Source organism: Mya arenaria, chromosome 12 (genome assembly GCF_026914265.1).
Source record: "Mya arenaria isolate MELC-2E11 chromosome 12, ASM2691426v1".
NCBI lineage: Eukaryota > Metazoa > Mollusca > Bivalvia > Myida > Myidae > Mya > Mya arenaria.
The window spans coordinates 8,639,045-8,662,449 of record NC_069133.1 but is presented as its reverse complement, the minus strand read 5'-3'; the positions used below and the strand labels follow the sequence as shown (position 1 = coordinate 8,662,449).

The window sequence follows — 23,405 nt, the reverse complement described above, 5'->3', positions numbered from 1 at the left end:
CACTCGAGTAATAAAGATGAACTCTTAAGTACTCCCAGATAAGGTTTACCACAATTAATAATATTGTTTCAATATTCCTAAAAGGATGAATAAATGTCGAAAAAAATGGTTCTTATGAAGGATATCGAGTTAGATTTGAATGAAATGAGCATTACACACGGTATTTCTACCTTATGAGACTATAGTAGACCACAATAAATCTTTTAGCATTTACCAATCATATTTTTTGCGCTTTCTGCTATTAAAAACACGGTTACAATCTTGTTATCAGTTATAAATATTTTCAATAAATGCATTATTTAGTATGTAGTTAAAGGTTTATCAGTCACAATTGATGTTTGTTATATATATGTTTGTATTGATTTTGAATAACAGTGTCACTAAACAAAAATTAATTAAACAAATTTTCGCAATTTCACAACCTAAAAGGTTGTCCTGTTTTTACAGTTCTTCTGGATTACCCTGTATCCCTTACCTCGAAACGAAAAGTTAACTTGGACGACATCGGTACGTTGTGGTTGGGGGGGGGGGGGGTCACCCCCCCCCCCCTTCTGGCCACTAGTGCAATTGCAAAATTAATTTTGATGCGTGAGGGATATACTTAAGCGACGATGTTAACCATTGCTTCAATATTTATGCATGCATATGCACTTGTTGGCATTTTGGGTGCATGTTCTACCTCAAAAAGGCTCAACCAGGTATGAGTTTATTGTATAAGTTATAGCTCGTAGTATGTAAAATGTGGTTCTTTAGCAGATTTGTTTTAAATACGAAATAAAGGTGTTGCTTCCAAGGCATGCATGATCAAAATATCCATAAATTATGTATGAGTCCCTTTTGCTGAGTGGTTATGCTATTTGTTTGTCCTTGACATAACAAGCGTAGGTTCACCCCTGATTAAAAGAAGACTTTATTTTCATACTTTCATTGTATTTTGTTCTGCAATTTCAGAATCAAAGAGTTAACTAATTATTTCAGACACATTATAATATTACCTGGAAAATGATTATTTGGTGCCAATGAGGTACGAGTCCCTTTAAGAATGACAAAGTGTTTTTACAATCAGCTAGATAACAAGTTCAATTTTTTCCACATATACAAGATGATTTACAAGTAATCATCATATGTGTATTTTTGCTTCACTGCTATCTTGTATGATGACTGGCTTATATACTACTACCGGGTATGTAGTAAAGTGACACCATGGCATTAATTACCAATAGCGTTTATTTTGTAATGCAAAATTCACCAGCCTTATATTTTTGTACAGTTCGATATTTTTTTCTAAAACATATACTAGTATTACTGTTTGAGGAAGGCATTTCATGGGCACATGATGCATGTTAACATTCTAAAATGCCTTCCAGCATTTTTAATGGTGTTTAGCTTGGACCAGCTCAAAACCAAATAATAGGGGTTGGAAAGTCTTTGGTTTAGGAGTTAAAAAGTCTTTAATATGGTTATTAAAATAATTCAACTAGGGGTTGAAAAGTCTTTGATATAGGAGTTAAAAAGTCCAAACAGGTAGGGTTTGAAAAGTCTTTGAAATAGGGGTTTAAAAGTCTAAGGGTTGAACACTGAAAAGTGTTCTTTTTTAGAAGGGTTGAAAAGCCTCTTGTGGTTGAAAGGTCCTGCCCCCCTGCAGAACAGTGTGTATGAAATAAACTATTATCTTAGGTAAAACATTTCATATGGATTTCCATCAATTAATTACATCTTCATTAAAAATCAAGAAAATGGTACATTTTTTGCGTAAAGGTATTGGCAACCGAAATAACATTTTTAAGCGTAAAACTGAGTATGGCTTTGGTCCCAAAATGAATAAGTTCTTAGTCGTTTGTAACCACAACTTAATCGATTAAAAATGGCGTCTGAGGAGATGAAAGTAGTGTAAAGATATTTAAAAATTGGAATTTGTGTCACTGGTTGAGTAAGAATACTTCAGGTAATTTTTGATATGATTTATTGCATTCAAATTCATTAAAAGATGCTTAAATCTTATCGCTAAGATATCGGCACAGAAGTATTAGCTCGGAATTGGATGGATACAATGTCAGGACACAGGTAAACAATAAAACAAAACTTTAAATATATTCCTAAATAAATAAATAGGTATTCTTTTCAGAGATTTAGGAAAGTTGAAATATTTTCCCATTAAAATGTATTGCCAGAACCTCCAATTGGATTAAGCCCATTGCCAATGTTACCAATTGGAAGATTCCAATGAGACAATGTTCCAATTGGAGTTTTCCAATTTCCTGACTTTTCCCATAATGAATTGTGGGAAATATCCAATTGGAAAAATTGGTCGACGGGATTTTTTTTTACAAAAAATGATAAAAAGTACTATAAACGCACTTTTTCTAGATAACATTTTAACCATTAATGATAATGATTGTTATTTATCACTAATTCCTTTTTTGAAAATGTGGGAGAATTTTCCAACAAAAAATGTTGGACTGATTTTCCAATTGGAAAAAAACATTTTCCAATGGGAAGGCCTTTTTCCAATGGGAATCCCATTGGAAAAAAATACTTTAAATGCAGAAAAAACATATTTCTAAATTAAATTTCAGGAAACAAAAAATATCTCTTATTAGTATTACCTTACACATTTTAAAAATACAAAAATAAAAAAACATTGGGTGAAAAACATAGAAAATAAGTTTGCAAAAATTCCGGATTTGCAAACTTAATCCGGATTCTGTTTGAATTGCAATCAGGGGGTCCCAGGTTCAATCACCCAGCCTGTACTGACCACAGACTTTTCTGAGTTTGTGACACATGTACATTGATCAATGTATATTGTATATTCTCTGATTTAATAATAACAATATTTCCAGACAACTATAATGTATAATACATACACAGGGTTACAGAAAGATGTCCAATGTTTTAGAGTATTGTTCTATACGTTTGAAATAAATATTACATTATCAAGAGTATTTCAAGTTTCTTTCACTTCATTGTTTTGATTTAATTGAATAGTTACTAAAAACAAGTCAATATGATTTTTTCTATGTTTTATTTTGATGGCACGTGGATAATATAATAGGAAATGTCTAAGATTAATTTAGTTAAAAAATGTGTTGGTCATTTTTTTTATTTTGACGGACACAGGTGCACTATTAATTGGAAGATGTCTTATGTATTTTGTGAGTAAACTAAAAGAGCCACTCACAAAAGTACGTAGGTAGTGTTGGGAAGCGGTTCCAGTTTGACTATCGATAATCGGTTCCACTCAAGGAACTGATTTTTCGGTTTTTTTGGATAATACCTTTATTGCAGTTTTATTCTTGTGCAATAACTCATAATCCCTAACTATGCTTTTTGTATGTGTTTGTGTTTGAAGTTATTAAGTCTTGTTGTTGCTTTTCAGGGTTCGAATTTAACTTTGAGGAGCACTTGCAAAATTTTGCGATTGCTTTTTGAAGCAACTTGCAAAATGACAAATCAACTTGCAATGTTATTATTTGCTTTATTCCCTTATAATATTGTCTAATTAAAGTAAAAATTTACACCTTAGACAAATTATGATTATTTTAAAGCATCAATCTTGAGTGACTCGACTGCTAGAACTTGTTGATGGCTAATTCTTTGGGGGGGGGGGGGGGGTATTCTACTTTCCTTTTAACATTTTGTGGTCTAGAAAAAGCCACTCGCAGAATTTTGCAAACTTGAATAAAAGTCACTCGCAATTTGCAAATGTCGCTCGCATTTTGCGAGTATGCGAGTCTAAATTCGAACTCTGCTTTTGTCAATATTGTTAACAATTACAACTTAACACTTCTGAATGTATAAACAACCTCAGGGGAATAAAAGGCAGACATTAACCGAATTAAAATATTTAATAATAAGGGGAAAGAATAAAACAAAATCACCACTTGAATGGATGATCAATTATGACCAAATAAAATCAAATGTCATAGTTTCAGGCCCAACCAAATATGTTTTTATTATAATTGATCATCGGGACATCCTTTAGGCTAGTGCCTTAGTTAAATTCTGACCCTAAGCCTATGTCCATGTGTTGTCCATGGCCAATTAATTGGTTGTGTTTGTTGTCGTCTCACGGTTGTCTTTTATTCTTGATGTTGATACTGTTGTTTTTTTATAGGACAGCAGACATGATTCATCTGCTAGTGCATTAACTGCTGAAAGATGGTATTAGGTAAGCCACAATACACACTTTTACTTTAACAATTATCAACAAAAGCCACTGTCGACATATAATCTTGTATAAAAATGTTTCATAATTTGTCCCGATTCTAGAAAATGCATGGTGTAGTGTAAATCGTTATATCAGTAAGCTCACTTGGTGAGTGCGCCATGCAAGTATTCCAGCTGTTGTGGGTTCAAGCGCCGAACCGGGCGCACTTTGCCGTCCATGTTTACTTTAATGGTGGCACTGGTAAACGACGAAGTGTAAAGTAAACCTGGGAGGAAAAGTGTGTCTGGTGTGGAGCTCGAACCCGAGACGGCCGGAACACATTCACATAGCTCTAACCAACTGTGCAAATGGTCCGGCTAGTTTTAACCAACACACACTACACTCCTCCCCCCATTAACCTGTTAGGTTAGAAATTAAAAATATCTGACGTTTTAACGTTTTTTCGCATTTAGACATCAATAGTTCAATACTTCTAATATTTCTTGTTTATATCGTGTTTTTTTGACGCTAATTTCATTATGTGACCATAGTTAGGGTCGATCAAGCCAAGTTTCATACTAATATGTGCTTGAATGACCCTAGCCATTTTGCTTGCATATTAGACATTTCTCAACAGAATAAGTAAAATCAAAAGATTTCAACTGAAAACTTCATTTTAGCTCACCTTAGCTGTAGGCTGAGGGTGTCCGGTGACTAGGTCACAGAGCCCAACTATAGAAAAACCTTGTTAAAACTCTAGAGGTAACATTTCCAGCCCAAATATCCTGGAAACTCGTCAGAAAGTTTGTTTTCATAATTCTTAAATCAAGTTCGAATATGGGTCATCTGGGTTTTTTTATTGTTATTTTATTGTTTTAAAATAATTGAAGGTACCAACTTCAAATTTTATGAACTTATTCACAGTAAAATGATTTTTTTGTGATAAGGTATATGAATCTAAACCAAAATTTGTAAGAGTTATAGCCCTTTGTATCTTTTTAAAAATACATATTTGTTATGTTATTACACGCCTGTTTAAAAAACTGGACATATTATAGTTTCACCTATGGTATATGGAAGGTCAGACAGGCATCCTCCAGTATGTAGTCCGACTAATTACTTTTAGACCTGTCGTCCAATCGTGACCAAATTTGGTCAGAATGTGTATGAACGTGTTTGATTATTAGCAAAATTGCTGACGCTACCTGAGAGTTATTGCGCTTTAGTTTAGAAAATACCTTAAATTGTTCTTGTCCTTTCAATAACTTTTTAAACGTTTGTCCAATCATCACAAAATTTGGTGAGATTGTGAACGGTCATAATACATCAGAGATGCCAAATCCCAGGTATTGCCCTTAAATTATCAACAAGTCTATAGCACAAAGTTTTACTTAGGTGAGTGATATAGAGCCATCTTGGCCCTCTTGTTCTAGTTGGTATTTCCCTTGACCGTTTCCAGGAAGTGTATGTGTAAAAACCGGGACAGGTTTATTCCCCGGAAATTTACTCGGTAAAACCCGGATTTTTTTTCATGTTATTAAAGTTGCAGTTCAAATTAAAACTTAGTGTTTGAATAAGTAATATGGAATGTTGTATATAGTGCTTTCTCTTGTATAGATAGATTTTGAAATAAATTGCCAGATGTGTTTGACATTCTTAGACAACGTGTCGCGTGCAAGACCCATGTCCATGACTCTAAGGCCAAGGTCACACATAGTGTGTGGAAAGCTGCAAATGAGACATATAATAAAGGTGGTCGTGTCCGACCCGTATGCCTACCTCTAAGGTCAAGGTCATACTAAGTGATTGTTTAGTATGGAATACCGCATATAAGGACATAACAGTGTAGGTTGTCAAATATGGCTGGGGGTTTTATGTTCAAAGACAATTTAAATTAACTTTCCGAATGTATTTGACACGTAAAGGCAATGTTGCATTTCCAAGACCCACGCTGTATTGTTGTCAAACATAGAAGAGTTTCAATCCTAAAGTACAAACATAATGCCATGTGGTCTTGCAAATGCACCAGCCATGTTGGTTAGACATAATGCCATGTGGTCTTGCAAATGCACCAGTCATGTTGGTTAGACATAATGCCATGTGGTCTTGCAAATGCGCCCGCCATGATGGTTATACATAATATAATTGGGTCATGCGAATGCACAAGCCATGTTTGTTTGACATAAAGCCATGACTGGGGTTTTGCAAATCCACCATCCATATTGATTAGACATGATGGTCATTTCATTGTTATTTCCGTTTTTATGTACTTGTATTGTTTAAAGGTCAATGAGAACTGAGACCAATAATAAATCTTACTCTGAGGTTTAGAATAGTCTTAAAAATTAGCTTTTGACGTTGTCAGAAAACATGGACTGATAACTGCAGCGAGTTGTTTATGTTATTTATTGCTCAGGTTGTTCAGTTTATTTAAAAGAACACATGCAATTTTATAATCGATCGTATTGCCTCATCATAAACAAATGCTTGGTTATACACATTTGTTAATTTTGTTCAAGGACTCGGCGGTAAATTATAAGTAAGTGGAAAGAGTAAAAGCAAGTGGAACATAAGGGCTTCACTCTTTAGTATTTATCTGCAAACATATAATTTATTAATATAAAACAACAACACCACCATTAGTATTACAAACATAGAATAAATAAAAAATCTATAACAAAACAACAATTAAAACAATAACAACAATGTTCACAGTTCTCATCAATGACAGTATAATTTCGAAACAACAGTCCGAACAACGGTAAACCAATTACCACAACATCATCATCAAAATAAAGACAAACATAGCAAAAGCAATCCTATTAATAAAATCCTCAAAATTAACAGTTCAAAATATATAGACTGACTAGACAAATGAACCTTGAAATTGTAAACCTAAGAGAAACAAATTACCATAATGGCACAATTTTGACGAAACCACTTCTTCCCCCAAGCATTCACTAGTGTAATTTATTCATTTTTGTGGTACCAACTATTTTGACGTTTGAAATGATCACATTTGATCATCTCGTACACGTAGCCTGGCAATCTACACGTGCAGTACAGTCGAACAGTTTTATGTATGTCACCTTTACATGGCATCTTTGGCACTTTATAGATTTGGTAATTTTAATTGTATTGTCCTATAAACATATAAACAAGTGGTCTGTCATTTTCGCAACGTCATAACTCGCATTTCTGAAATCTGGAATTGTTATATTACATATATTACGACTGCTTTTCAAGGTAATTCTCTCTTTAAACACAGTCGTTTCCATCGTATTGAAATTTAGCAACAATCACTTAGGTTGTTTTTTAAGTAATGATACCCACCATGGATATGCTTAAACCACCCTTTACCACATTCATAATGGAACGTAAAATGTATGCTTTCATAGTCACTTTATTTAAAAGAATTATCTTAACCAAGATGTATGTTAAACACTTTGAAAATGCTATCTAACTTTTCTTGTTTTTTTTTCTTTTATTTCCGGGTTTAACCAAGTGTTCCGGGTAAATTTCCGGGGAATAAACCTGGTCCCTGTAGCAGGTGTCCGGCCAAAACGAACGACCCTCCTTTGTGTTAATGTTAATGTATTCATGTATACCACTTTATTATAAGTTAGCTTAAATCCTTTGGGCCAATATCTAGAGAACGTCACAAATGATGATTATATAAGACTGAAATGGACCATTTTTAAAATTAGTAGCCTAGAGAGCCTCATTTATAATCCTATCAGATGCAGATACATGCAGGAGGGTGTTGAATCGAGCCTACAAACAGTTGGTTGAAGCTATAGATTCGAAAGAGGTTCTTCAAGTTATTGAGAGGAGAGGACTGCTCGACCATGAACAGATCAAGGATATTCAAGTCAGCTATTAATTAAGATATTTCTATCATTATTATGCTCTACGTGTGTCATATAGTATACTGTATATATATATATATATATATATATATATATATATATATATATATATATATATATATATATCCATTTATTTTGTCTCGATTAAGAAGGCAGTAGCAGACTGGCCAGCTGCCGTAAAATTCCTAAAAATTCCCATTTTTTTCAGTTTTGCTAAAATTCCTCAAAATTCAAAGGGAATTCCTAAAAAGCCCTTATTTTTTTATGTCAATTCCTACACAAAGTGCTCAAGGTGAGCTAGAGTGATCGGTCTTTGTCCGGCGTCTGTCGTCCGTCGTCCGTCCTCAACCATTGGTTATAATCATCTTCTTCTCCTAAACCGCTTGGACAATTTTGATGAATAATTTTAATAGGAATGATCTTTGGTTGGTGCTGTTTCAAAATTGTTCAAAGAAATTTATTCTATGCAGAACTATGGTTGCCATGAAAACCTTAAGGAAAAGCGTCAAGAATTGGTTATAATCATCATGTTCGTCTTAACCCCTTGGACAATTTTAATGAACCTTCATAGCAATGATTCTTGGTTGGTGCTTTTTCAAAATTGTTCAAAGAAATGAATTCCATGCAGAACTCTGGTTGCCATGGCAACCTAAAGGATAAATTACACAACATTTTTTGGCAAATACTATGAAGTCTAGTGCTTAAATATTTAGTGTGTAACATTGTCGATTGTTTATCTACCACGTTTATTCAAATTATGCCCCTAGAGAAAAAAAATTGGCCTCACCCTGTGGGTTACAAGTTCATTATAAATACATTTTGTTAAAATCTGATAATTATGTAATGTTTACTCTTGAAGTAGGGTGGCAAGTCATGCTATTTGGTCTCCCTTTTTGTTGGAGATTCCACTACTTTCTATTTTTAGTAACAAGGGAATAGATTTAAAAATTTATTAAATCTTCAACATAGTCACTTCTGAGGTAATATTGTTCTTTTTTTAGGTTCATAGATTCAAATAATTATTATACACTTTATTCTCTAGAAGAAATTTCATTTTAACTTAATAATAAATTTAATAATCAGACTTTCCCATCGTATTTAATGTAGATTATTGTTCATGCAGATGCTACAATGCGTGGATAGTGTTATTCACTTATAACTTATATACAGAAAAATATTAATAACATTAGATGGTATCTGATGTTGTCCTAGGTGGGTAAATGTGATAATATAAGTTTAAGGTTTAAATGTGATCTGATATTTGATTTTTAGAGCTTAATGCAGTTTATTGATTTTATTGGATGGTGCACTGTTTGTATATCTATACTAAAAGTTCTTTCAGTGGCAAGCAATTTAACATACTTTTGTCAGTGTGCAGGCAATTAAACAGAGTCCTGTCAGTGTGCAGGCAATTAAACACAAAGTCCTGTCAGTGTGCAGGCAATTGAAAAAAGTGCTATCAGTGTGCATGTATCTGTACTAAGTGCTGTCAGTGTGCAGTCGATTATCAAGTCCTGTCAGTGTGGTGCGCAGGCAACTGAACAAAGTCATGTCAATCAAGGTGAGAATCAAAGTCTGTCAGTGTGCAGTCAGTCACCAAGTCCTGTCAGTGTGCAGGAAACTGTGACAAGTCCTGTCAGTGTGCAGGCAACTGTGACAAGTCCTGTCAGTGATTATCCAGGAAACATGTTTGACCAGTATGTTTTTATGCCATCGAAGGTGGGCATATTAAAATCGCACCGTCCATCCGTCCGTCCGTCCTAGTGTCCGGCTCAATAACTCGTGTCCGTGCTGTAACTTTCTCTTGTATTGACATATATCAATATGACTTGCCACATGTGTTAGACATACCAAGACGACGTGTCGTGTGCAAGACCCGTGTCCTTACCTCTAAGGTCAAGGTCACACTTAGTGTTTATTCACAATGGAATGCTGCATATAAGTACATAGATTATAGGTTGTTGTGTCCGGGCTATAACTTTCCCTTGTAGGGACAGATTTTAAAATAATTTGCCACATGTGTTCAACATACCAAGACGACGTGTCGCCTGCAAGACCCGTGTCCCTCCTTTCAAGGTCAAGGTCACACTTAGTGTTTATTCACAATGGAATGCTGCATATAAGGACATAAAGTATAGGTTGTCATGACCGGGCTCTAACTTTCTCTTGTATGGACAGATTTTGAAATTACTTGCCACATGTGTTCAACATACCAAGACGACGTGTCACCTGCAAGACCCGTGTACTTACTTCTAAGTTGAAGGTCACACTTAGTGTTTATTCACAATGAAATGCTGCTTATAAGTACAAATAGTAGAGGCTGTCGTGTCCGGGCTGTAACTTACTCTTGTATGGACAGATTTTAAAATGACTTGCCACATGTATTCGACATACCAAGATAATGTGAAAGATACACTATGTGTTAATTCACAATGGAATGCTGAATATGAGAACATAAGAGTGTAGGCTATGAAGTATGGGTGGTATTTGTTATGTTCAGAGGCAATTTAAAATAATTTGCCAAATGTATTTGATACGTAAAGGCAAGATCAACTTTTAATGTACTTTTTCATAGGTCAATGTCACATTCGGGCGCATTCGTCACATATTGTGACAGCTCTTATTCAATATTCTTTGAGAACAAATATCAAGCTATATTGATAACAAAGGTTAAACTCTTTTACTCAGGTGAGCGATTTAGGGCCATCATGGCCCTCTTGTTTCATTTTCTTCTCTAATTGCCTTAACAGTTAAAATACAAACTAATACACTTACTTTTTCATGTTGAATGTGTCTTTAACGTAAAATAACAGCTGAGACAATGTAACCCTGGTGTATGTCATTCATGTACTTATAGTATATGAGTTCAGTTCTTGTTAAATTTGCAGAGGTAAGTTCATTATGATGTTAAATAATTACCATTTTAGCCCTTAAATTCCTAATTTTAGCCCTAAATTAGCCCTAATATTTCTTTTTTCATCTCTAAAATTAGCCCTATTGCCAAAAAGGGCTGGACAGCGTGCAGCAGTACTAAGCTCATATATGTCATGATAGATGCTGTTTTCGTAAGCTTGTAATGGAATTGTATTTTAGATGCTATATTATCCTTAAGACATACCTCAGAGACTCAGACATAGCAGTTTAATTCAGTGTGTCGATCAACGTTCAGTGCAATGAAAAAAAATACTGCTAAGATAAACCTTTGTTTATGCATTATAGGGTAATCAGGCCTTCTTAATTCAAAACTGGGTTTTGTTGGACAAAATCAGCGAAAAAGGAGTTGAAGGGTACACACTATTCAAACAGTGTTTGGTTGAATCTAAACAAGAGAAATTGAAGGATTTATTAGATGAAATGGAAGACGAGCTTGAGAAAGAGAAGAAAGGAGAGGAAAGACAAAAAATGCTGAAACAACAGGAACTGCAACAGCCACGGAGAAATGCTTCCGGTATAATACCTTAAAATACCCCTTTTATCCTTTCACTTGCATACAAATCGGTCCAATAACAAGATGCCGTGTAAATTTTAGATTATTAGGATAGTAGACCTTGTGATGTTTATCTACAGTCATTTGGTCATGTGACTGCGAAGACGGACTTCTTTTCAATTCTGAAATTTCAGAGGAAAAGCACAAATAATGTTTCAGTATCAAATCAATAGTCCGCCAACAACCGACCTCAACAATCACTCGCCCCTCGCCTACAAAACCCCATTACTGTGCATAATATTGACACTGATAAAACAATCGACCAGAAAATCTACATCTGATGTAAAAATCTAACCCCACCCGCAAATTCTGGAAACTGTGCAGCATTCAACGATAGAAAACTCCATTTCTGTGGTGAATGACAAAATCTCACAACAGAAATGAATTCTCTCTTTGCCGGTGCAGTTCTGAACAACCAGCACTATCAACACGAATGAAACCCATTTAACATTTTGCAAGCCTGCAACGGATTCCTCTAGTGTTTTGTGAGACTTAGCCTTCTCCTTAGAACATTGTCAGTATAACCCTTTGATGGTCATGTTTTCTTATGTGCCTCAATCTTAAAATTTCCACATTCTTCAAAACAATTTGTGGCCTTTAAATTTAATTTTAAAACCTAAAAATGCTAAAAACCATGCCATCATACCTCAGATTAACCATGCAAAAACAAAACAGGAAAATGTTGCAATAACTCACTTGACACTCAAACAACTCGACCGAGATCGTTGCTACGTTATGGCACAAATGACAAACGACATATCATATAATGCTTAAAAAATGATGAAATGAATTCCGAAAGTGTTAATAATTATTTTTAGCTCGACTATTCGAAGAATAAGGAGAGCTATACTACTCACCCAAGCGTCGGTGTCTGCGTCGGTGTTGGCGTCACCCCTTGGTTAAGGTTTTGCGTGCAAGCACACATAGGTTAATATCTCAGCAACTACTTGGGGTATTGCATTGAGACTTTATACAATAATACTCAACCATCCAACCTACCTAATTAACCAAGTTTAATAATTCTACTTTGCATTTAATGCCCATAATAGGCCTTTATTATTTGACTTAGAAATTCTGGTTAAGGTTTTGCGTGCAAGCACACATAGGTAAATATCTCAGCAAGTGATTGAGGTATTGCATTGAGACTTGATACAATGGTACTCAACCATCCAACCTACTTAATTAAGCAAGTTAGATAACTCTAGTTTGTATTTAATGCAAATAATAGGCCTTTATTATTTGACTTAGAAAATCTGGTTAAGGTTTTGTGTGCAAGCACACATAGGTTAATATCTCAGCAACTGCTTGAGGTATTGCATTGAGACTTGATACAATGGTACTCAACCATCCAACCTGCTTAATTTAGCAAGTTTGATAACTCTACTTTGCATTTAATGCAAATAATTGCTCTTTATTATTCGACTCAGAAATTCTGGTTAAGGTTTTGCATGTAAGCACACATAGGTTAATATCTCAGCAACTACTGGATGTATTGCATTGAGACTTAATAAAATGGTACTCAACCATCCAATCTACATAAATAAACGAGTAAGATAACTCTAGTTTGCATTAAATTCAAATAATGGCCACTTTTTATTCGACATAGAAATTCTGATTAAGGTTTTGCATGTAACCACTTTTAAGTCAGTACCTCAGCGAATACATCATGTATTGCATTGAAACTTTACACACAGGCTCCCAACCATTTAACCTTCTTATTTAATCAAGTAAGATAACTCTATCTTTCATATTATATAATTTCTGCCCCTTTATTATGCGACTTAGAAATTCTGGTTAAGGTCTTGCATATTAGCACACATAGGATATTATCTCAGCAACTACTTGATGTATTGCATTGAGACTTTATACAATGGTATTCAACCACCCAACCTAATTGAATAACCAAGTTAGATAACTGTGTTTTGCAAATAATGGCCCTTTATTATTACACTTAAAAAATCTGGTTAAAATTTTGCATTTAAACACATTTATGTTAATATCTCCGCACATCATGTATTGCATTGAAATCTAATCTAACAGTAATCCATGCATGTTTCGCCAAAACTTTTCAATCCTTACACTGAAAAAGCGGCGGAATAGTCTCTGTGACAGCTCTTGTTTATATGGGATTAAGATAACAATTAACATGACACTGCCTGTCAGTCAAAAGAGCTGATCAATACCCGACTGACCAATCAGCGTCCAGATTAGGCAGGGCTTATCAGTTGCCGTTGCTATCCGCCATGACCCCCGATAATCCTCACATATCAACAGTAGTGTAATTACGCTGTAATATATATTTAACACAAATTATGTCTCATAATTGAGAGATAGTAAAGACATTTAAAGAAATCCAAAATACTGACAGTTTCCCTTAATGCGGCTAAAATTATAATTGATAACAAGAATGTCTTAATGTAACGGCGTACATATTATACGTATATTTCCGCTTTAATAGCCTTAAAATAAGAAATATCATTATGAGAATTAGTGAACAATATTGATGATATCTTGCGATTTATTTTGATTTTGAAATTTGTCTCCTTATTTTGCGAAAATTTTAAATCCGAATCATATACATTTGCTCTAAGTTTGTTTGACATATTAGTGAAAAAGACACCTGAGTTTATGTGAGTTACATATCTTATTAAATTTAATTAAAAATCTGATATCTAACTTACGGTCACAAAAAAGTATATACTTATAGATAAAACAAAATCATATTTTTAAATGACGCAAATCAAAGTAAAAACCTTTGCATTATAATGACTATGGTCGTTTCAAAATTTCTATGCTGATTGTTTTGCATTTCATTTAATACGGAATTAATTCATTTAGAGAAACAATAAGGTAGTTAATGTAGTTAATCAATAATGATAATAATGCATTACACTTGTATAAAATAGGTGAGTCTGAATCGAGAAAGGAAGAAAAACAGCGAAATCCATTGAGTTTTGACATTGGATCTTTTTTGTTGATTTTCGGATAGGAAATAAGTGCATGTTTTGTTTCCCTTTATTTGAGTTTTAAAATAGAGACTCTTGTTGTACTGTAACATAATTCCGATGTTATTTAGAAATAAATTATTTTAAAGTCTAGACATTTTTCTACCTGAATTATGCATTGCGTACAATTAATAATAATGAACGTATCTAATGTTATATTTGATTTTATTGCTATGCTTTACCATGTTCCATGCATTTTTTATCTGATCGTCATTGATAACTTTTGTATTATAATCGTCTATTTCTGGGTATTTGTCGGAGGTCCCTTATTAAGAGGTCAAGACTTAGCCTTATCGCTATCGGCGTGGTGTCAATTGTTATTTGCCTTAGCTTCAATGTATAAAATGTTACGACACTTTGGCGCGAAAATTAACACACACAATTCTGTCATCTGCACTTACACTGCATTAAACCTGTTTTTGGCAGCTGCTCTTCTACAAGTCAAGATTTCATAAGTCAGACATTATGTTCCTTCTGTTTGCTTAATATAAACACCGACCTTTGGCAATACCCTTAACCATAATAACCATGATTATTTTCAGAAAATCTAAAAAAAGTAACAACCATCAAGTGTTTGTCTTCATCATATCTATCATTGTTTTTGACTGAAAATGCAAGGGATTTAGAATTCTGCCACTTGGACCCAAATCTACCTCGCTGACATTGGCAGAGGTGCACATGTCTGACGATTCAAACACACCATATAGTGTTTTTAAAATGTTTTTCCCTTTCTAAATAAAGACATTCTACTGACTGGCTTGAACATTGATCGAAAGGCTATACGAAATGCGCGCGAAATTTGGTTAACAGTCCTCGTTCGGCCATTTTTGGCAAGCTTTACAATGAGTGTTTACCGGTGACAGGTTGGCTTCTTGACATCACGTTTTACGCAAGTTTAAACGTAGTAAAGATTTTATGCTCAATTAATTTATGCGATATTTACTTTTTTCGAGTAGTCCGACGGACTATTGATGTCTTGTAGTCTGACCAAAAATCTGGAAGTCTCGGACTATTGGACTATTGGACTACCGTTAGTGTCGAACCCTGGCCGCGATTGTTTGTAAGCACTTATGATCTTGAACCATGACCTGTGAAATGTACTATGTGACTTGCAGAATAATTGTTACATCATCAGATAATGTTTGGTGACTGATTCATGTTTATGCACTTTTAAAACCTTAATTAGGTTTAAAATTAGGGATGCAAACGAATGGCAAAATTGATATTTGAATATTCGGTCATTCTTTCGATCGAATTTTTGAATATTCGATTACTAACATTTATGTTTAAGAAGTTGCAGTAAACTATAATTATTATTCGCAAAGGTAATAGTCGGGGCATTTAATCATACTTTGTCGTAGCTAGTACGCGCGGCGGACCCTGATTTTCCCCAAATGAGTCTCTGGAATTTCCCATTTTCAAAAAGAAAAAAGCAACACATTATGAACAAACAAAGAACAAAATCGAATAACCTCAATTCCGTTGCCTTCATATTTGTAAACAATGGATTCCTGGTGAAATGGCGTTTTGCGCAAATGGAGGGTCTCTCCGTAGGACGGGAAGCCTCGTTCTGGGATTAACCTCTACTGAAAATAATGTCATTAAAATAGGTATTAAATAGTGTTTGAATTAATAAAGTAACAGGATAAATATAATAATAGGTTAGTGCCGTGAATGGAGAAAGTTTATCGGGCTCGGCTGCGGAATTTATCGGTTCGCCTTAGGCTCTTCCCATGAATTCCTCTGCCTTGCCAGATAAACTTCCTCCGTCCACGGAAATAACCTAGTATTCTCTATATTTAATGTCTTTAGGACTCTGCCCCACAAGTAAGTTTGTTTTCTGATTGAAGTTAGATTAACAATTATAGTATTCAATGTTTACGTCTTGGACTGTCTGTATTCACAAAGCAACTTAGGTTAAATAACTTTCAGAAGAGGATATTGTTTTGGTGTTTCCCGTCCATCCGACTGTCTTGCCGTCCGTCCGCCAAACCATATCATGGTAAGGATTCGTCTGTTAATGTTCAAACTTGGTCAGAATGTTCAGACATGTGTAAGGGGGACACATGAGGTAAAAAAAAACTTTGGTCACTAGATCAAATCTTAGAAAAATATTTGGAACCCTCTAGAGTCATTATATAAGGTCCCATATTTATGAAACTCAATAAAAATGTTTTGCTTGATGAACTCTTGGAGCCAAATAAAACTAGGTAATGTTGTGTCAAAAACAAAATCACAAACTATAATTTTTGATTTTTTTGTCTGGTCAGAACCATTGCATAAGGTAAAATCTTGTTTGTCATTTGAACCATATGATCGGAATCAATTATTGGTGGGGATTTATAAGATTGTTATCAAAATTGATCATTTTTTTTCCTTTGAACAAATCTCAACCGCTTCTAAATGTGGTCACACTGGGCCGATAGTAAAGTGATAGGGTCAAATCTTAGAAAAATAGTTTAAACAAACTAGTGGTAGTATATTTGCACCACTATTCATTAATCTTAATCAGAATTTTCCAATTATTCAGATAATGTTTAAACTTAGACATAATGTTTCTCTTGTTGAAACTCAATGCATTATAAAGTGGATGACATGGGGTCGAAATATAGGTCAAATTTTAGATTGTTTTTGTTTCGAACCACATCATCTGAACTAAATATTGGTACGGATGTGTTAGATTATTATATCCAAATTAATCAGAATTTTCCCTATGATCAATTCTCAATCGCTGGTAACAGTGGGTCACACGGGGTCAAAAGAAAGGTCACAAGGCCAAATCATAGAAAAAAATGTGTAAGCACACTAGTAACATTATACTTGCACCACTTTGTATCAATCTTAATCAGAATGTTACCTGATTGGTCGGATAATATTTCAATTTGGACATAATGTTCCTTTTGATGAAATCTCACTGCTTTTTTAAAAGTGGGTCACATGGGGTCGAAAAATAGGTCACTAGGTCAAATCTAAGAATTTTTGGTCTGGAACCATATCATCGGAACCATTATATTGGTGGGGAACTGTAAGATTATTATCAATATTGTTTAGATTTTTCCCTTATATCAAGGCTCAACCGCACAGAAACTAGATCACATGTGCATGAACCTTTATCAGAATGTTTGCTTTGATGAACTAGGTATTTGTTTGAAACTGGATAACGTGTGGTCAATAGCTACGTTACAAGGTCAAATATAAATGCTACACTATATACAATAGATATTCTTTTATTTAAAACAACCTCATTTTTCATATCCAATGTTCATAAGATTATAACACTCGGCAGTCTCACTGCATGTTTCGGTTGGATTTCCATGCAATCTCCTTTGCCTAATCTGGCGGGTGATATCAACTGAACGAATTTGCTTGTTTAATGTTAAAATTAATGAAGACTGACAATGTTTATACACAAAAATATGAAAATAAACATGGAAACGGTCTACATAATAAATGCATGAAATTTAATATGATTAAATTTGATGAAAAGTAGAGGGCATTTAAGATAGTCGTTGTGAATAGTAGGACTTGTGCATATATGGGTATTACAACTCAAAAGGCAACATGTTTAACCCGAAGTATATACAGGTTGGTTGAAATAATTTCTCCGACATGGCTGGACCTGGGCCTTCTAGTATTCAAGATTGTAAATTAAGATCATGCTATAGTTCTGGCATCTTGTTCCGAATGTTTGTTTTAAGTATTTACATTACAAACGCGTTTACTTCTTGGTTATCTGTGTTCAAAAACTAGATCACTTCTTAAAGATAAAGAAGCATAAAATTATGTGTTTTGTGTTTGAAACTCTGGGTAAAGTATTCCTTTAGCTATTCAGTATTCCCCTATGTCGACGGAAAAAAACAACAACAGAAAAGCTTTGACAACTTTGTTCCGTGCTACACTTTCTACTGTTTTAAATCTCTATCTTAGCCATTTTGGTAAAGGCTGCGGAAGGAGTGCAAATCAGAAAGAAGCAGATAAATGGCAACTCTTCTTGTAAACTTGAAACTTGCAATATCAGAGTTGAATCACAGTTTATAATATAATTGCTGAGCAAACTTATCTTAAACTTGTAAAAAAAATCAATATATAAGTCTTCATTTATGTAAAAGTGTGCTTGATTGACAGGTTTCCATTTATTGAGAACTAATAACAGTGTTGCAGTTCTTAAGTCATAAATACAACACTACTGTGAGATTCTTTCAAATACATCTGAACAGGTTACAATGTTTAAACCCCCCCCCCCACCCCCCCCCCCCCCTCTTACCAAATAGGCTTAATTCTGCAGCCGGTACTTCACTAAAACCATTCTCGACCTTTAAGTAAAAATGTGTTATGCAGATCACATCCTACCAATGACTTATTTCTTTGTTATTTTATTCAGGTTTAAGACAAGCTTCCACCCTTGAAAAACTTGACAAAGTGCCTAGTGACCGTGATTTAGTCAACATTTCTCAGGCCATTGGCAGTAGTTGGGGACTGTTGGCCGCTTTGTTGGGCATTACAAAACCTGTCGTTGAACGAATTAGAGTGGACCACGTACATTCTTCTGAAGAGCAGATTTACAATATGTTACAACTTTGGAGACAGAAGCATGCACATAAGGCCACGTTTAGGGTCCTCCTTCTTGAAATGAGGGGATGCAATGCTGTAACTGTTGACTGGGAAGAACTTAGAGAAAAAGTTGGAATCGGCATAGGTAAATTATATGCGCTCTTTTTTATATGAAATTGTTTGGGCTAACCATAAATTTAAGAACAGCACCAAACTCATTATTTCTTCCCTTTGACTAAAAACAGTAAGTTAAAAATATAGCCTATAGTGCATGTAGTCGTGTGTAGGGCTTATCTCAAAAAATAATTCAGCTACATACATGAATGCTTACAATAATTGTATAGGTGTGAATGTTGTTTTGTGTGCATCTCCTGGAGTATGTCACTATTTGAGGTACATGTACAACCATTAAAGATTACAAGAATATTTTTCAGCATGTGAAGTAGTGCACCTGGAGTTCTGTTTGTGGTGAATCTCAGATATTAATAAAAAAAAATAAGGATTTATTCTGATGTAGTCATTTGATTGATTAATAATTGTTTACGGGATATGCAGTTTTAATTACAGCCTGTATTTTATGACGAAAGCCGCACGGTGTTCTGTAAATAAAATGATTGTGCATACAAAAGGATAATATGAGTGGAGACATAAGTTTTCGACACAAAAAAACAACAACAAATTATTTTCTTACCTTTCGTTAAGATTTTAGATGTTGTGTACTCAAAAGAAAAAAGTCATGGCATTGAACTAAAAGTGTAGCAAATGGGCATTCATATCTTGCTTTTTTAGCTGTTCAACTGGTCCACGTATGATAACAGTGACTTTTATGTATCAAAATGTTTGTTAGGGCCAGAAGAATATTAACCTTTAAGTAATTTTTGTAGTCGCCGTCACTTTCGTTCAAAATCTTTTTAAATTTGGCCGATATTGGCGGTAAGTTTTTAATATAAGCATTGAAATTGTTCAAATATATTTACTATGACAATACACACTTAAGTCTTGCGTAGGAGCAAATTTAAAGAAAAAAATTGTGTCAAATTATTCCCTTGATCGACTGGGAAATTCTAGTGTCTCTTGTCTTGTTATCACATTATATGTTATTTCCCTGTTAGTACATTGTTGAATCACCTGTTTACAGAGATGTTAGACACTGAACAACAACCAATGGGAATTGAGACACATGCGTAAGTATTATAATTATAAATTTTGGCTAGTATCCAAGTATTTTCCTTCAATCCCCCAAACTAAAAAATCAAACAATAAGGCAACAAAATAATATGAATCTCCTGCTATGTTGGAAAACGTTATACATGTTAGAAAATATACAGTTTTAAATAAATTTACATGTCAATAGAATCTATGAAAGAGAAGAAAGCTTCAGTGGCTCAAGTGGTCAGCCAGGAGTTGGTACAATTGCTATGCAAGTGCGTTCAGGGGAAGGGGAAGGTGAACCTATGGATACTAGCTTTGAAAACCCGCAGGCACACAATGTGATAGATGCTCAAATAGATGAAGTGAGACATTTTCGAGATATATCCGATACGCAGCCACATGTTAAACCGCGTTTTAGAGGCACTCCAGCTATACTATCACAGACTGAGCCGCGACCAAAAAATGAGCTGCGATTTGGAGAAACTAAATTTCTGTCACATCCAAATGATTTAGCTTCACGTTTAGAAGGACTAAGACACAATTTTAAGAAGGAGATTGAACGAGATTTGTTTGACGGCCGTCTTATCAGTCTCACTGAATTACAAATAAAAGAAATCGCAAGAATTGGAAAAATAAAAGAAATTTACAAAGCTGAAGGCGCTCAAGTAATTGCAAGTAAGTTGTTGTTGTGTCTTTCAAGCTAACGTATTGCTTTTCATCATATATTAAGTTCATAAGAACAGTGATGACAATATAAAATATAAGGGCGTTTTGCATCTTTTTTTCTGCAAGGTTCTCAAAGCCAAAAAACTTATTTGATTCTTCACTAAAGTCATTTCAAAATCCCAATGAATGTTTGAACCAAAAAATTGTTAAATCGGTGAAAAAAATCTTTATTTTTTATTTCATATGACTAAAGAGGTACTTATTAGGGAAACGACTTAAGTAAGAAAATGACTGAATAAGTTTTATGAATACCACTCCTGCATGTTTACCCGAAATTTCTTACAATAAACGCATTCGGAACCATTCGGCCATTTTTATCAAAAACAACCTCGGCACATCAGTAAAAGTAGTTCGTAAATTTGTGAATTATATTTTTATATGTAAACATTCTGTTGGTATGACATTGAGTATTAAAAACTATAAAAAAAATTATAGCTGTTGCTCAATAAGATAATTATTGTGCTCGAATTATTTTAGCTCAAGAAAAGGTTCCAGTCTTCAATACAAAGTTGGTGATAAAATCCTTAACTACGTTTTCACAAAAGGACAACAATTTATTGTTTGGGCTGGCTGATAGCAGGGGAGCGTCAAAGTCAACTTATGTATCAAATCATTTTAGCCTGGTTTGACATAAAGTGATCATACTTGGAATATAAGAAGAGTCTACGGAGACCTTCCATGGGATTGCGTTTGAGGCCCCTATGCTTAAGGTCAAAGTTCTATTAATAGAAAAATGGTATTGAATTACTTAAGTAAAGGTCGACATATTTCCAGCAAATTTGGTATATGTATATAAAGAGATTATTAAAACCTTTTATGGGATTGTGTTTACGGCCCCTGAGAGTTATGGTCACTGTTTACTTTTAAATTAGATTTTTTATTGTTTTTGACAGGCTAATACATCAGTATTGTATTCATTTCTAAGTCAAAACGGCAAAAGCGAGCGTGCTGTCTTACGACAGCTCTTGTTACTTTTCTCCTACTTTAAATATTTTTGAAACCGATGTTGTTTGTAACAGATAGATGGATGCCATTATAGTAGGTCTGCCTTTTTCATCCAACAATTCAGTGGCGGATCCAGGTTTCTCAGTTGGGGGGGGCGTAACTTTTGAAATTGACTTCTGTTGGCCGCTAAGGCCCCCATGTGTTTTCATGGTAATTCAGGGGGTCGGAGGCCTTCGCGACGGCCTCAAGCTCTTAAACTATTGCATGTGTTTACTATGGAACGCCGGGGCTCAATGCTTCTTGAGAAATGCGTTATGCAAATGCTATATATAGACAATAGTTTCATTTTCGACCAATCGAATGGCCGGGTACGGAATTACGGAAGCTCGTGCTATGTGAAATCTAAATATAGTAACACCTCCTGAATAACGGATTTCCTTCGCATCTCGCATTTCGCATGAAGCATTTTAAAAGCATTTAGCATCTCGCATTTTGCACAAAAATCATTTCCCAAAAAGCATTTCGCATATGGCATAACACAATCAAATTGAATCGGACGAAATATTGTGCACGTTCCGAACTGCTTCCGGCAGTGAAGGGGATGCAATACATAGGCTACTGATACTGCTACAGAAATATTATTATACGGTGGAAGAAACGATACTCTTTCTAACCTAACGCGTTTACAGCAATATACAGAGTTGCACATCTTGCTATTCGCAATCTAATTGACTTTCTGACATATTTTCTCTAGGACACCTCTTTACTTTACCGTTTCTGAATATTATATTGTATTGGTGTGTTTATATATGTTATTCTAATGAATAGACACAACAAACGTATTATTTGTCACCTCTATTACATGCAGATAAAAGTATTTTTCAAATTAATGTGTTCCTTTTTTCATTTCATACAAAACGATTCTGCTCAATTTATGCTAACAACGGTAAAAAATATTGAATCGAAGCTTTTCGCATTTCGCATTTCGCAAAAAGAATTTCGCATTAAGCAATTCGCAAAAAGCATTTCGCATAAAGCATTAAGCGTTTTGCAAAAAAACATTAAGCATTATGAAAAAAAAGCATGAAGTATTTCGCATTTCGCAAGAAGCATTGCGCCCCGGCGTTCCATAGTTTACACTGTTTTTACAAAGCTTGAACTGCGAGATACACTTTGTAACGTAGTAACGCCGTTAAGCTGATCGTCACCTCCCTATAGATCAAGTTTTTTTCCCCGCATAAATTGAAAGACCTTGGTAAAATTGAAAAAGTAATTCATACAGTTATTGGGCAAACTTTAATGTTTGTTCAGTGACACCGAGTGAAAGTGTCTGCTTTAAACAAGTAGTCCGCTGAATTCTCGTGTATTTGATCTCTTAAGTTAATCTTGTTTCATATTATCGGATTTGGTGAAAATGTTACTGGATTGCTAAACGGTTTGGATCCGGATCCAATCTGGTTGACGACATCACTACGGTCGCTATCGGCATGCTTAGGGTTACAAACAAAACTTTATCGAAA

General features: G+C 34.5%; 2 protein-coding genes across 2 annotated transcripts in view; both read left to right on the top strand.

The window, feature by feature from the left end:
• Nucleotides 1-1,965: 1,965 nt before the first annotated feature.
• Nucleotides 1,966-21,601, top strand: LOC128211485 (uncharacterized). The gene is made up of 8 exons (XM_052916326.1): nucleotides 1,966-2,064; nucleotides 4,118-4,171; nucleotides 7,891-8,021; nucleotides 11,239-11,467; nucleotides 18,893-19,207; nucleotides 20,201-20,246; nucleotides 20,417-20,889; nucleotides 21,418-21,601. Exons 2-8 carry the CDS (start codon nucleotides 4,162-4,164, stop codon nucleotides 21,567-21,569), a joined length of 1,356 nt encoding a protein of 451 aa, XP_052772286.1. The 5' UTR covers nucleotides 1,966-2,064; nucleotides 4,118-4,161; the 3' UTR covers nucleotides 21,570-21,601.
• Nucleotides 21,570-23,405, top strand: part of LOC128211750 (uncharacterized) — a 34,909-nt gene continuing 33,073 nt past the window's right edge. Inside the window, exon 1 of the mRNA XM_052916785.1 lies at nucleotides 21,570-21,650. Coding sequence (XP_052772745.1) covers nucleotides 21,642-21,650 — 9 coding nt within the window. The 5' untranslated portion in view covers nucleotides 21,570-21,641. The remainder of the gene's footprint in view (nucleotides 21,651-23,405) is intronic.